The 15,329-nt window shown below is 37.4% G+C and overlaps 2 protein-coding genes across 2 annotated transcripts; both read right to left on the reverse strand.

Moving 5' to 3' along the window:
* On the reverse strand, positions 1–936 carry LOC145775505 (uncharacterized). Its single transcript, XM_082586801.1, has one exon. It carries the CDS (start codon positions 934–936, stop codon positions 1–3), a length of 936 nt encoding a protein of 311 aa, XP_082442927.1.
* A 4,062-nt stretch (positions 937–4,998) lies between these two features.
* Positions 4,999–12,473, reverse strand: LOC145775335 (malate dehydrogenase, mitochondrial-like). The gene is made up of 8 exons (XM_082586612.1): positions 12,329–12,473; positions 11,452–11,620; positions 8,285–8,368; positions 7,748–7,857; positions 6,832–6,957; positions 6,495–6,671; positions 5,925–6,077; positions 4,999–5,353 (listed from the first exon to the last, which is right to left on the reverse strand). Exons 1-8 carry the CDS (start codon positions 12,410–12,412, stop codon positions 5,225–5,227), a joined length of 1,032 nt encoding a protein of 343 aa, XP_082442738.1. The 5' UTR covers positions 12,413–12,473; the 3' UTR covers positions 4,999–5,224.
* Positions 12,474–15,329: the final 2,856 nt, after the last annotated feature.

The raw sequence follows: 15,329 nt of genomic DNA on the forward strand, positions 1-15,329 counted from the left end.
TTATTTCCAAGGAGCAACGCTTTGCCACTCTTGAGTGAATGAAATTGTCCTACTTCCCGAATCAACGAGGGCAGTCGCATGTTGATCGTTAACAACGACGTGGATGGAGGACTTTCTTAAACTATCAGGTACACCAACAGGCCTTGTAGTAGCAAGTGTAAGATTTCGAACTGTTGCGTTTAAAGACTTGTTCGGTTTTGCTCGACATACACGCTGGTAGTGCCCCTTTTTCTTGCATTTGTGGCAAGTAGCCTCGCGAGCAGGCCACGACGAACGGGGATGATAGTCTGAACCACAGAAGAAGCAAGTCCTTTTTGTAAAAGAAAGAGTTGATTCATCGACACTTTTAGACGCAAACTCTTCTTTTTCAACACATGATGTATTGATCGACAAACCGACATCCTGACTTCTGTAGCATTCCGAGCTTTTTCGTGCTACATCTAAAACCCTCGCTTGATCAAATGCGTTTGCAAGTGTTAGCGTTTGATTTTCAAGGAGACGTTGTCGAATACTACTATTTAAAATACCGCTTATGAAAGCATCTCTAATGGCCTCATCTATGTGAACAGTGGCAGTTACTTGTTGAAAATTGCAATCTTTACTCATATTCTTCAGAATTTGAAAAAATTCATCCAAGGACTCTTCTGGAAGCTGTTTACGAGTGGATAAGGCATGTCTCGCAAAAATTTCATTAGGTGTTTTAACGAAAGCTGCCTTAAGAACTCTTAAGGCGTCTTCATAGGTAGTAGCTTCGCTGAACAAGTCGTAAATATCGGCTGCTACGTAATTGATGAGGACATTCAATTTGTTCAGGTTCTCTGACGGCAAAGTAGCAACGAAGTTTTCAAACGTGACAAGCCAGTGTCGCCACAGTTTTGCTGCATCTTGAGTATTCGGGATGACATCAAACCTTGCAGGTTTCAGCACTTTATCCATGGCCAGCTTTGCCGCTAATCTTAGTTAATTAAATTGTAATACCATACATTTAGTCACACAAACAAAGTTGGTTTTAATTAACTAAGAAGTTGCATAAACCTAAAACACAATAAGGTTAACTCACAAAACTCAACAAACAACACTTCTACTAAAGGTTAAACTAAACAAAACAACTGCAGCTCAGTACACAAGACAGAACTCAACTGTGGCAAACAAAGTAAGCGTACAAATTAATCAGCGTCAGCGCAAAGCGCTTCAGGACAGAAACGTCCGAAATCGAGTACCACACTATTAATACTACAAAAAGTGCTCAATGCCAAGCAAAAAGGCAAAGCAGAGCGAATTAAATCAAATATAATTATTACTATCTGAAGCCTTTACAAATTGTTTCACCTAACGGATCATCAGAAGGTCTGAAAAAACATGCAAACAGTAAGGAATCGATAATTCTGAAAAGATATTAAATATTACAACTGTAATTTAATCTGCCAAAAAAAATCTCTAAACCTGTACTTCCTGAGAAGATATTACATATCACAACTGTAATTTAATCTGCAAGAAAAAACCTCTAAACCTGAATTCCTGAAAAGATATTAAATATTATAACCTTAATCCAATTTGCAGAAGAAAAAAACTTCAGAATTACTAAGGACAACCTCCATCCGTTACGACAAAGTTTCAATTAATTTGTCCCAATGGAAACCAAGCAACATGATGGCAACATCTATGACATCACAAAGAAGCAAAATGCTGTTGTGATGATTAGCGCAACCTGTAGTAACCGGAACAAAATTAATACTATGTGGTAATTAATACTGAGGCTACTGTGTGATGTGCAGTCTAACCATAAAAAGAGCTCAACACCTGCTCTCCTGGGCCACATTGAAACGGGCTTTTGCCTGAGGATGGGTTTCTTTATGTCCGGTTTTCTTTCTCCATCCTATTATTATTATTATGACTGCTCATCCACATCAATATTGGAACTGGCAAATTCAATCCACAACACTTTTCATTAGGCTGTCATTCAATACTACATGTGTGCTTCTCTGTTTTTGTTTTATTTTTTGCTATTTGTTTTTTTGGGTTTTGTGGCCGTGCTAACTACTGATATATAGCCTACTAAATAATTTTTCATTCAGGCACGTTTTAAACCTTTCAAGGTTTTGCCATCTTTTCCCGTTCGTCAACGTGCTGGTAGGTTTATATCGATTTTTGTAGTTAGTATCTTTTTCGTCCCGGACGCATTAATGACGAAAAATAAAATGATTGATTGATTGAATAAAAATTGTTTTTAAACCTGTAAAAATTAAATGAGATTTATAACCTGTAAAAATCAAATGAAATTTAATTTTTTCAAAATTATAACCTGTGAAAATCCCAAGGAATTGTGATGATGTAACCTGTAGTGACCTGAACAAATGAAATAAAATCTGTTTATAAACCTGTAAAAATTAAATGAGATTTATAGCCTGTAAAAAACAAATGAAATTTTTTAAAAAACCTGTGAAAATCAAAAGGAATTTATTTTATTTTGAAGTACTTGAGTTTAAATTTGTTTCTATAACGACATTTGCCGACCAGTTCCGAACGCTTGTTCAAAAGGTGGCCACTATCAGCCTTCAGAATGTCCAGCTTTTCAGCCAAACATAGGCCACAATTGTTACGACCACCTCCACTATAAGGCCGAGCACAGCTGTGGATGGACCAAGTTATTTTAGGATCAACACCCTTGTCCTTAAGGTCCCAAACTGCCTTAGATAGTTTGGTGCTGTTTCGTTTAGACCTATCCATGAAGGTACATTTATGGTTGGAAAAACGTTTTTTTAAAAGTAGTTTCACAACAACCAATGTAATTAAGAACCTTCGGGCTGTTATCAATGGTGGCTTTGTAAACAACGGCCTTCTGCAAGCATTGCCCATTCAAAGGACAATCTTGCCTCACCCTACAATTGCAACCAGGCTGCGATGGTACATTATCAGCCTGCAATATTGCTTTATTGTAGGAGGATATGACGCTTGCAACATTCGGAGTACAACTGTAGCTCAGCTTAATAGTATTACGGTTGAATATTTTGTGCAATCTATGATGGGGTGGAAAGTGTATGGAAACAAGTTTGAAAAATTCCTTACCAATATTGCTATCAACCTGCAAGCTGAAAGGAGGGTTAAACCATAAAATTTTCCGGCTCCTTTTCCTAGATGTTAGTAAGTTATTAGCAGGGTTGTAGCAAACTCTCTCCGCAAAACCACTTTTCAAAAGGGCATCACTATAAACAGATGCGGTCTTATCAAATTTATTTTGGCCAAATGATGTGGCGGACAATCGCTTTGAAATCATAGTCGGGATTTGTCTCTTAATGTTGGGTGGGTGATTGGACTGGGCATGGATGTAAATTGGATCATTATTGGGTTTTCTATTAGACCAGAATTTACCAGATAGAAAATTCAAAGAGACGTCAAGAAAATCAGTTTCAATTAGTCCAGTGTCCACAGTAATATTTAAGCCATGTTGTTTAAACAATTGAATGACATCTTTTCTCAAACGATCAATTTTAGGGCCGGATAAATTACGCAAAATAACCAGACCATCATCACGATATAAGCCAAGCATGTCTCCGTCAACAATAGCAGAAAGTTCGTTCAAAAGAAACAAGCCGACCAACTAACAAATCTCAGCACCATCAAATGAGCCCATTGTAACATCAAACAAACCATCTAACATCTAAACATGTAAACATGTAACATCAAACACAAAAACAAATTTCATTTGTTTTTTACAGGCTATAAATCTCATTTAATTTTTACAGGTTTATAAACAGATTTTATTTCATTTGTTCAGGTCACTACAGGTTACATCATCACAATTCCTTGGGTTTTCACAGGTTATAATTTTGAAAAAATTAAATTTTATTTGATTTTTACAGGATATAAATCTCATTTAGTTTTTACAGGTTTAAAAACAATTTTTATTAATTTTGTTCAGGTTACTACAGGTTGCGCTGATTATCACAACAGCATTTTGCTTCTTTGTGATGTCATAGATGTTGCCATCATGTTGCTTGGTTTCCATTGGGACAAATTGATCGAAACTTTGTCGTAACGGATGGAGGTTGTCCTTAGTAATTCTGAAGTTTTTTTCTTCTGCAGATTGGATTAAGGTTATAATATTTAATATCTTTTCAGGAATTCAGGTTTAGAGGTTTTTTTTTGCAGATTAAATTGCAGTTGTAATATTTAATATCTTTTCAGAATTATCGATTCCTTACTGTTTGCATGTTTTTTCAGACCTTCTGATGATCCGTTAGGTGAAACAATTTGTAAAGGCTTCAGATAGTAATAACTATATTTGATTTTTACATATTATATATATTATATTCTCCAAGGCATTAAAATTTTTCAGCTAATCGCGAAATCCTTGCTCAATCACGATCTTCGTCGGTATGTTTAAAGTTGTTGGAGTTTTCGGCTGAAATTAATTTTTTGTAAAGTAGTCGCAAGCACTTAGAAGTGATTGCCACCAAAAAATAAATATATTTAGAATTAAAGAATGGGTAAAGAAAAATATTTCGTGCCTATGAAAAAAAAACTGTGGTTAGGGAAATCACTATACTCTGAAGGGGGCCCGGTACTTTACCATCTGACGGTTGAAGTGGTTGTTTTAACCTCTGATGGCAATTCCTTTAGATCTGATTATATAAACCTTGATAATGTTTGAAGTCGCGGGGAATCTTTTAAATCCGGGCCAATAAATATTCCGGGCCCGGGTCTAAAAGTACCACCTAGACCTCCCTGCCACTCAGCCTTGTGATGACACCAAGTTCATCGCTCTTACATAATTACATCAACCCCTAAGCTATCACCCAAGTGGAGCGAAAGGTCTGATTGGCTGTTTTCCAGTAGCCTTTCGATATGGTCCAGGTACATCTGATCGACCTTGATTTTCGAGATGAAGACCATTTATTTTTTAAGCAAAATAAAGAAGTTGCAATTTATGTGACGCACCATGGCTACCTCGTAGCACACTGCTGTAAATTTGTCACAAGCACAAACTGATCAGACCACTTTGAAGTCTCCCATTGATTTTAATACATTCAACACGTACATTACTTTCTACTGCGAGAAAATAAGGACAATCAATTAATACATTTTGCCTGTAAAAATATTACAAACGCACAGTTCAAGAGCCTATTACCTACATATAATAATTCAATAAGTAGAATGACAATTATAAACTTTTGTACTGGTAGCCTGTATAGATAGCCTTGAAACCGCGATGACGAGCTAGTTTCTAGAATGCCGCAGCGAATTCTTCTCCTTTCTTGATTGACTTTTGCAGCTCTGGTACGCAAGCATCTACAAGACTCTGCTCGTATGTAGACAACTTCCCCATACCAAGGTTACTTTTGATTCCGTTGGGCTGTGACGTAACAATAAATGACTTGCTTAGCTTCGCAATCAGCCTAAAGCCGAAAAATCACTTGGTTTTTAAATTGATACATAGCAGAAACTCTCACATGCTATTTTAGACTTAATGCAGTGAATGTCGTTTGTTCATAATCACATTTAAATATTAAATAATGTTAGTAGGGTTAATATCACGCTGGTTTTGTCGAAACTGGTCAGGGCGTGAATTTAAAAAACGAAATTTTGAGCATATGAAGCATGCAAGGGCTTGAAAACCAAGGTCTAAACATACAGAACACAAATTGTAAAAACTAAATACAGACATGTCAGCAAAAGTTTTGCAACCTAAATTGTCTTCTGCTGTAAATTGAAAAAATCCCTGGTGCAACCAAGTTTCAAATTTCATTGCGGCGTTGAAGCAATGTAAAAAGACCATTTTGGTACTTGGGAAAGTGCAGCTGTCAGCAGAACATGCTGAAACGACGACATTGCCTTCAGCGGTAGCAAAAAGTTTGAACACAATTACACAATATATTAGCCTATTGAATAGAAATTCAAGTTAGAATTAAACGCTTGAGACTCACCCCTAGTACCAACGGCGTTGAGAAGTATGTCGCATCGGTTTCGTTCGATTTGACAAACGCACATTCCACCACATCTTCAGCGCCGGATAGAGCTTCCAAAGCAGAGCAAGCGAATCTCGCCCCAGCATAAGCCATAGAGAGAGTAGCTGATCCCTGATAAGTCGCGATAATATTGCGTTAAAGAAACGAAACCTTGCATTACTTCAACGTTTCTTGTTTGCATATTTGAGAAAGAAAAGAATCCCAAAAAATCGAAACTATGAAGCATAAAGGTCACTCGTTATCATTTATACAATTTTGTATATATCACTTTGCGACTAAATGAACAAGGCAAGCAAACAGAATAGAACTTTATTGATATATAGTGTACTACCAGTACCATAACTACTCTGAATAAATAAAAAAACGTTTGTACAGATACGTGATCGTAGCAAAACAATGAAAACTGTTTAAAAAAAGGCTTCTCTCGTATTGTCGCATTAAATATTAGAATATCTCTTAGTTAATTATTGTTCGATATGACGAGTGCGGTTTTGATTTGTTGCGTTCAAGAACATTTGCAAAACTTACCGCTCCGGCCTTAGCTTTGACAACTTCAGTTCCTGCATCCTGTATGCGCTCAGTGATTGCTTTGAGAGCCTTCTCCTCAAAGTTAACTTCTGGCTTAGCCTGGGACATGAGTGGGATGATGGTGATCCCAGCGTGGCCCCCAATGACGGGGACATCAACATTTGTGACGTCCAAGCTCTGAAAATGTGTGATTCTTTGGAGAACGTTTCGCATTGAACGCTAAAACTATTTTCATGCATTAAACAGTTTTCATAAGAGAACCAAGACGTCGTAACTTATGTTGTTTTGCAATGGTAATTCCTAATTAATTATCAATGTGAAGTAAAGAACAGCTTGCCTTCGCTTCAGCAACAAAAGCATTGGATCGGACCACGTCCAAGGTCGTAACTCCAAAGATCTTGCTTGTATCTTTGACACCACATTTCTTGAACATTTCGCAGCAGATGGGAACCGTAGAATTCACCTAAAATAATGAATTTGTGCAGACACAGCTTGACAATCGTAACTCACTGTTCACTTCACGTGTCGGTATGCCAATATTACAGTTCTGTGGTAGCTGTTAACAATTTATCACCGTTGATGTATGATAAACTTTAATCCATGCACTTGTATAACGTCACGGGATAAATATTTAATTCTTTCTTAAATGGCCTTCCACATTGCACTATACCCTGTCTTCAAAAGCACTGCTGCCTAGATAATTACTCACTTTTAAAAGGCGGAATGGCCTGTTTCGGTGAGTCCGATTCCTATTCGTGATTTTTTAAATTTTTTTTTTAAATTATCGGGTACCGTAGCCTAAATTATCATTGCCGTTTTAGGGTTAGGGGTTAGGAGTTAGAGGTTAGGAACTCACCGAATCGGACTCACCGAATAGTAGCAGACCCTTAAAAGGGAATAGGCTATTAATTACCACATGGAAGTTTTTTTTCCTATTGTCACATACAGCGTCTTCGAGCGTGGTTGTCCGTGTGAGTGTGGTGCAATACAAATGTTGTTAACCTGCACTTGTCTAAAGATCATAACAATCCCGGCTATGCTGTTGTAAGCCGCACTCATATTGGAGAAGCAAATTGTGCAATCTGCGCCGCAACCGCACTCAGAATAACAAAATAATAAAAATAAAAGCACACAACACAAGCGACAAGTATGTTAACTTATCCCATATATACACAGTATATATATATATACTGCATGTTAACATCGTTGAAAACTTGAGCAAGCAACGACCACCAATTTTATTCAAAACTTACAGGATTGGATATGATGCAGATAAAAGCTGTTGGGCAAAACTTTGCGCAGGCTTTGGAGAGCTCAGCGACAATACTTGCGTTCGTGTTGAACAGGTCATCCCGAGTCATTCCTAAACAAAGAAGACAATACCGCAAACTTTAAATACTAGAACTATGATTTAAAGTAAAATTATAAAGTCATTGAAAATAAACAAAAAGTTACATAACTTTTAAAATACTTTATGATAATAAAAGAAAACGTATTTTAGGTAATTTTACAATGAGCATACGAGGCAAAGCGCAATATCACCAACAAGACACCAAACGAACTTGAAATAGAAACCTTTAATGCTCCACAATAAGTCAATTGCGCTTGTTTAATGATCGCGAGAAAGTATATACCGGTACTCTACGACCTACGTCCCTACGTCAACAAGAATGTCAGTTGAAAGCACATACTCTTATACTGTAATGAAGAAATCCTTATCAAGGCATATCAAATGTAGTTAAAATCGTTGATTAAAATTAAACGATTTCAATAGCTAAAGAATGGTTCACCTGGCTTTCGGGGCACTCCTGCAGGTATGACAACTACATGAGAGCCTTTAAGGCAAGCTTCAAGTTGTACGGGGCCTTCGTGTCCTGAAATATCAAATTCAATGAAATGTACAGCAGAGTGTAAGCGTGGCCTGAAGGCTAAGTACGGTAGTTATAGATATTGAAAAAACTTTGGAACAAAAAAATAACTTTAAAAAGTACTGTCAATGTTGAAACTTTGTATATAAAGTACAGCAGTCCATCCTTATTAAGCCCGGATCAACAGGCCCACCCACTTATTAAGTCCAACTTGGTCCAATCTGGAATTAACCATTCACTCCTATGTGGGTAATTCAAAATGTCCTCAGCTTAATAAGCCCAAATTGTCCGGTCTGAGGAGGGTTTAATAAATGGGGACTACTGTACCTGTTTGCAGACTTTGTTATATGAGTTTAATACTGAAAAGTGAAGAGAATCTAAAAGTAAAGCCAAAGGAAGCCCTTTTCAGAGAATTTGCACTATTTAAGCATATATGGATGGATGATAAACTGGCTTTCCATCACCTGCCCTGAAACCTGAACAATCCTGTCTCAAACTACAAAAGATGATTTTACAGTGACACAAAATGGTCCTGAGTTGGTGCCAAATGCAACCAAGCAATGTATTCTTTACACCCTCAATATGGATACCAGTTTGACTAAAGCTGATGCATTACAAGCTTGTTTGTTGTTTCAATTCGTCTAAAATCAACACTGCAGAAAGAGACAGAACTCATGCAAAAAAAATGTTGCAAATTATGTCTCTACTAGATGTGCTGAGGTAGGTGAACCAATATGGAGGTTCACTTTGCATCATTTAGCTACTCTTGCATTTAACAAGTGTAGCTAAAACAAGGGGAGGCATGGGAATTACATGACAATGCATCCATCCCCATGAGCAAAGCATGTGTCCATCCTAATCCTATTTATCGCTGTCAATTCTTGCTGCAATCGGTTGCAAAGAAACATATACCGGTAGTTGATTGCAGAGTGTTAATGGCTAGCATGGAGGCTACATCGTTATGGTTAGAGAACCATAATTGCTCGTTGTGCTAGCGAGTATTCAGCCTTTTTCTGACTGCCAGAAAGAATACTTGTTTCTACACGCCACACTAAAGTTATTGCCTATTCAGGCCTCGAAATTCACGGCGGACATGTCCGCCGTCACAGCATATGATGTCCGCGGGAAGTACCCTCTAGATCGGTCATATTTGTCCGCCAAGAAATAACACAGAAACTAGCGATACAAATCGTCATTGCATAGCATGAACAATTGTTGTGAGAATATAATTTCCGCGCGTTCTAGCGTGCATCTAGAGCATGTGAATACTGTATCACTTAGCTTTCATTCAAGCTGAAAATCTGTCAATTTTGATGTTGCTTCAACGATTGATGACATTGAATCAGCGTAACAAAGGTGAATTGTTCGCTAACAATCGATGGGAGCACGCGCAAGTTCAAGTCTTACGTCACAATGTCTGCCTTTAATCTCCGAGTAATATTGATAAGGCAAGGTTGGTTACAAAATTAGATTATACGAGTAGGCTGTTACAGCAAGTTGAAGAAAAATTTGTCAAGTTTTGGTATTACAGCAAGAAAGAAAAGGCCCATAGAAAATTCACTTTCGCTCACATAGCCTACCACGCAAAAATAAACCTAAAGAAAAATGCCTAGTGAAACTTTGCACAGCAGAAAATAGTGGCGTTAGCGTAGAAGTTTTCCGACTCGCGCCCAGAGCATTGTGACGCAAAAATCCACACGACCTCGTTCGGTGGAAGTTAATCAGTTATGCGGCGTATTAAGCAGCTACACCGCGCTTTGACTCTTCAAGCGCACCTCGTTGGTCTGATGAAAGCCTTCGCTGAAATTTTGAAAAGCCTTCTAAATCGTAGCTAAAGCTCTCAAATAATGAAGAATTATCAAGTGATTAAGCATGATGATCGACGCTAAAACTGGTGTGTCCGCCGTGAGACTTAAATTGTCCGCCGAGATAGCTGCTCAAACCGGACACGTTTGTCCGCCGTCAAAAAAAACTAATTTCGAGGCCTGCTATTGCACGCCACACTAAACTTGTTTGTTGCTTGTGCGTAATGTGTACAGTTATTCACTAACTCTAGATCAAGGGTCTTAAACACGCGGGCCACATGCGGCCCTCGAGGACTTTTGGTGCGGCCCACGATGCATTTTTAAACTTTGAAATAAATCATAATCACAGTACATATTTTTCTATATATATAGAAAGATAAAATGCTCCAAAAACCTGAAAATGCCCATCAAACTTCAGACGACTTTTTAACACTACTGTCGCGCCATTTTTGCGTACGGGAAACTCGATATTGTTACATCTCAATCACATTGCTTATTCACTCATTGTGTCATAATTGCAATAGTAACTTTGGTACAATTGCTGAAGTCAATTCTTCAACAGTTTAGTTTTTTTTGCGTTTTTTGAAAGTTGATTGCAAGATTTTAGCTCTCCAAGTTCGTCGTTTCATTTACATGTTTTCTGTTGTTTTTTTTTTGGTTTTTTTGCGTTAGTACAGTGTTTTTCTATCTCTTTGTTCTTACTAATTTTTCTTGCGATCTAACGTTCTTGGTGTGTTCTTACTACTGTACAGTATCTTTTTTATTGCGTTTTCACTGTGTTATTTTGTTTATTGGTTTGTTTTGAATCTTTACCCTCGGACTAACAAAGCCTTGATAGGTTATTCCTGGTAGTTTCGCATACTTGTAGAGGCTTTTAAGTTTTGACGCAGGCTTGGTTGCCGAGATTGGCAGAGTAAAGTTTTTCGATTGTTGAAGTGTTGTTGTCAGGAATTATTCCATCCATTAGGTGCCGCTGAATAGAGAGCAGTTCTGAAATGTGTTGCTCAAGTGCACACCCCGAGAGCCGAACCAGTGCCGCTTGATCTTAAGTGGAGCGCGTAACCACCAAGCTCATGGAGAGACAATTGACTTCTTATTGTGTGGTGCGGCCCTCGAGTCTATTTACAAGTGTTCATTTGGCCCTCAGAGCAATTTGAGTTTGAGACCCTTGCTCTAGATTGACAAAAACACATGCATTTTACTTAAAAGCCTGAAATAGTCCGGTTCTGAGGTGGGATTACAAAGTGGCCAATGCTGTTTTGATGAATCAAAAAAGCATCTTACCAGTGACTTGAGCAGGACTATCAATGTGGCTTAAATCAGCAGCTACACCAGGAGTGTGAGCAATGTCATACAAAGCAAGGTGGGTTACTTTGGGAGCTTGCTTCAATAGCAAAGACATGGGCTGCCCAATGCCACCGGAAGCTCCAAGAACTGACACCTTGTAGTTGTTCTGATTAAAAAAAGAAAATACTTTTAGATTTTCACTATGACAATTATATACTAATATAAATATATCAAATATAATAAGAAATGCAATCCATATGTCGCAGTCTGAGCCAAATGTCACAGTCACAGGTTTTTTTCTAAACTTTTATCAGCACTATTTCTTATCAGCATGTTAGGGACATTGCCTTGTTTGTGAAAAAAGATTGCAGATGTTAACGTACAAATACAAGTGGAGAAAACATCTTTGAAATATCAATGGAGTGAAGAAATGTAGGCTTGTGAAAGCTGGCAACTAAACATTACCTCTGGAGTAGTAGTTTTGGAGTCATTTAATGACTGGCCATGGCCGCCAAGAGCTTAGAGGCCTGGTAAGGAAATAGCCAACTCTTACTTCATTTAAGTCTCACGCATATGGAGCAGGTCATTCAAGTTTGTGATATTCAAACCATATGATAATATCATGTATGGTACATACCATTATATTATATAAATTAGCAATAATTGCAATACATATGTACCGGTAACTATATAAACAATTTTCAGAAGATGAGTTAATTTGTATATGACTATTGACTACCGTATCCATGCAATATATAAACAATAAAACTTTAAAAATAAATGGTTCAAAAATATATGCACAGTTATACATTCTAAATTATTCACATTCACACCATGCAATGCTTATTTTTATGATATGTAAATAATTTCATACCTGAGATGAAACAGAAAAATTTCGAATGACATTATTCAAAGTTTTTAAAGTGTCAGTTTTCAATACTTTATTTAAAGTAGCCATTTTAATTATAAACAAAACTAATTACACAAATTTACAGGCAACACAAATATTAAAACTTGGGTCCTAAAAAAAAAAATTAAAATACCATACAAAAAATCTAAATTCGTGAACAAAGAAGCTTCAAGATCAAGCAGCACTGATTCGACTCTTTAGGGTGTGAGCACAACACATTATAAGGACTGCTCTCCATTCAGCGGCACATAATGGATAGAATATTTCCCTGCCAACAACACTTCAACAATCAAAAACTTCACTAAAACTGTCAAACTCAGTGACTGGCCTGTGTCAGTGGTTCAAAGCCTTTACTATGTGAAACTACCAGGGTCAAGCTATTTCAAAGAGGCTTTCTCAATCTGATTTCAACACAATTATACAACTGGAACGCTGCTCTAAACTAAAGAAACACAGGGCACATTTCACCCTTGATATGACCTACACTGCAAAATATTTTTGCAAATCACTGACACGGACTGCTGAACACATTTGCGTCATGGTTCACTGATATTGTTGAGAATATTTTTTATCGAGTTTTAATAGTAGTTTATAAAAACGATCGACACAGGTAGCCTACTTCAGTTCAGTTTGTTTTTATTTTATTTTTTTACTTTAGTTCATATTTCTTGTTGCGATTAAATTACTTCGTTATACTTTTTGGAAATGTGATCAGCTTCATTTTTTGCTGACGTAGTGCTGAAAAACAAGCCGCCGACCAAATCATCAGCGACTTCACCTCCCTCCGTAAAGTATATGGAGAAGAAAAAAAGTGTAATAAAAACACAAGACTGGCTTGCTGTTCCAATGAAAAATAATTCAATTCAATTTATTTTTCCTTGTCTGAAAACATCAGCAATGATAAAGTTACAAACAGTGAACGGGAACAAAACCAATAAAAGGAAAAAGTGGCAAAACCACACAAGTTTAAAACGTGCATGCAATGCAGATTTAAAGGTTACGTAAATGAAAGTAAATTAACCGTATCTGTCACTGCTTCCTTTTGGAGGCAAGAGTTACTGGCCGAGACCATCAGGTCTACGTCTCTCTTATTGCTAATTACTCCGTCGGCTTATATCAAATAACAACGGGAAAAAGTATGCCTTTGGTCAAAAGCCTTATCTATCACTTCAATCAATTTATTTCGCAAAATATATTCGTGATTGTGTATTTTAGGTAGAAAAGGTGATAAAGACTCGGTTTTTGACCTATTTTCGCCATTTCTTGGTCAAATTTCTCAGTTGACATTTTATTTTGAAAGTCCTCTTGCATAGAACACAGAATTTCATCAATTTTGTTTTTCCGTTTCTGTACAAACAGTATTCCATGCACTTTTTGCACTACAAAGCAATTTGCGCAAATAATAAATTACCTTCCTAATTGATGTCCGCCAGCAAAGAATGACTCATATCGCGTCAAAGACCAACTCCCTACCCAGACAGCAAAATCGACATTGAATCAATGTAAAAATGACGGATTTTGTTGCCTGGGTGGAGAATGGAATTTTAGCGCTGTCGCGTAATGAATAACAAACACAAAATGAAACCGCACGCTAATAATAAACTGTCAATCAAGCTATTGAATATCAGGAAATTTCTTGCATTTTATAACTGGCTGTGACAAAAGGTTTATTGTAAACTTCACAATTATCGGATACCAGCATAATCGGGATTAAAAGTTAGGGCAAGAAAAAAAACTAAAAGTCAAGAAATCTCAGGTTTCTAGCGTCACTGCTTCTATGTGAAATTGCTGAATTAGCAGAGGGCGAGACCATAAGGTCTACGCCAGTAACAGATACGGTTAACCACGGCCACCAAACCAAACAGTTTGAAATAGATGAATTATTTGAAAGAACCAGTTGGCTCGGCTCAAGATCACGCTGCGCTGGAACGCATTTCAGGACTGCTCTCCATTGAGCGGCACCTAGTAAATGGAATAATTCCCAGGCAACAACACTTCAACAATCGGAAAACTTCACTCGGTATCTGCCAATCTCGGTAACCGGCTCTGCGTCAAGAGCCTCTACAAGTATGCGAAACTACTAAGAATAGGCTAACCAATCAAGGTTTTGTCAGTCCGAGGATAAATATTCAAAACCAACCAACCGAACTGAAACCTTACAACCAATAAAAAAAAATAAAAAAACACGAGCATTTAAGAATAAACGTACGGTAGGCTACTGAGCTTATAATACAAAAAGAACTATATATGCTACACAGTGTTTCGTTTAAATGAAGTAAAGTGTTTGCAGCAACTACAGTGGTATGGTTTTAAAATTGTAATTGATAAGTGATGGGTTCAGGAATTTAGGCCTACATTAATTGGGCTATTATTTGAGCATGATATTAAAGGGGTGACTATCAGTGGTGCCGAAGTAGGGGGGATGGGGGGATATATTATATCCCCCCAATATTTTGACAGCACCCCCCCCCCCCCCAATAATTCAGAAAAAAATTAGTTGGTATGAAGTTGTAGGCTACTTCGATTTAGTTGTTTGCAAGCATCTCAAATTGCTGTTGTTTTTCTTTTATTGATGTTTGATCACAGTTTTAAATTGTTTTGGACTTGACGCTAGACAATGAAGGACCTTCATTGAAGGTATTAAGGACGAGTTGGACCAGGCCACTGCACTGCAGTAATGAAAAAACTGCAGAAACGTATTTGGGACTTGTGCTGATTTTGAAGCCTTCGGCACTTAGGCTATAGAGCAATTTAGTATCACGCTGCAAGGAGAAAAACTCGACATTGACTCGATCTGGTGATGAAGAGCTGTTTCAGATCGTGAAAATCACTCGAGAGAAATATTGTGATTTGGAGTTTGAAAACAATTACAAAAATGCAGTTTTACTTCCGGAAAAATTTGCTGCTAATGTTATCACGCCTTTGCAAGCACCACGGCAAAGAAGAGTCTCTGAAAGATTGGGTG

The sequence above is a fragment of the Aplidium turbinatum genome, chromosome 8 (genome assembly GCF_918807975.1).
Source record: "Aplidium turbinatum chromosome 8, kaAplTurb1.1, whole genome shotgun sequence".
NCBI lineage: Eukaryota > Metazoa > Chordata > Ascidiacea > Aplousobranchia > Polyclinidae > Aplidium > Aplidium turbinatum.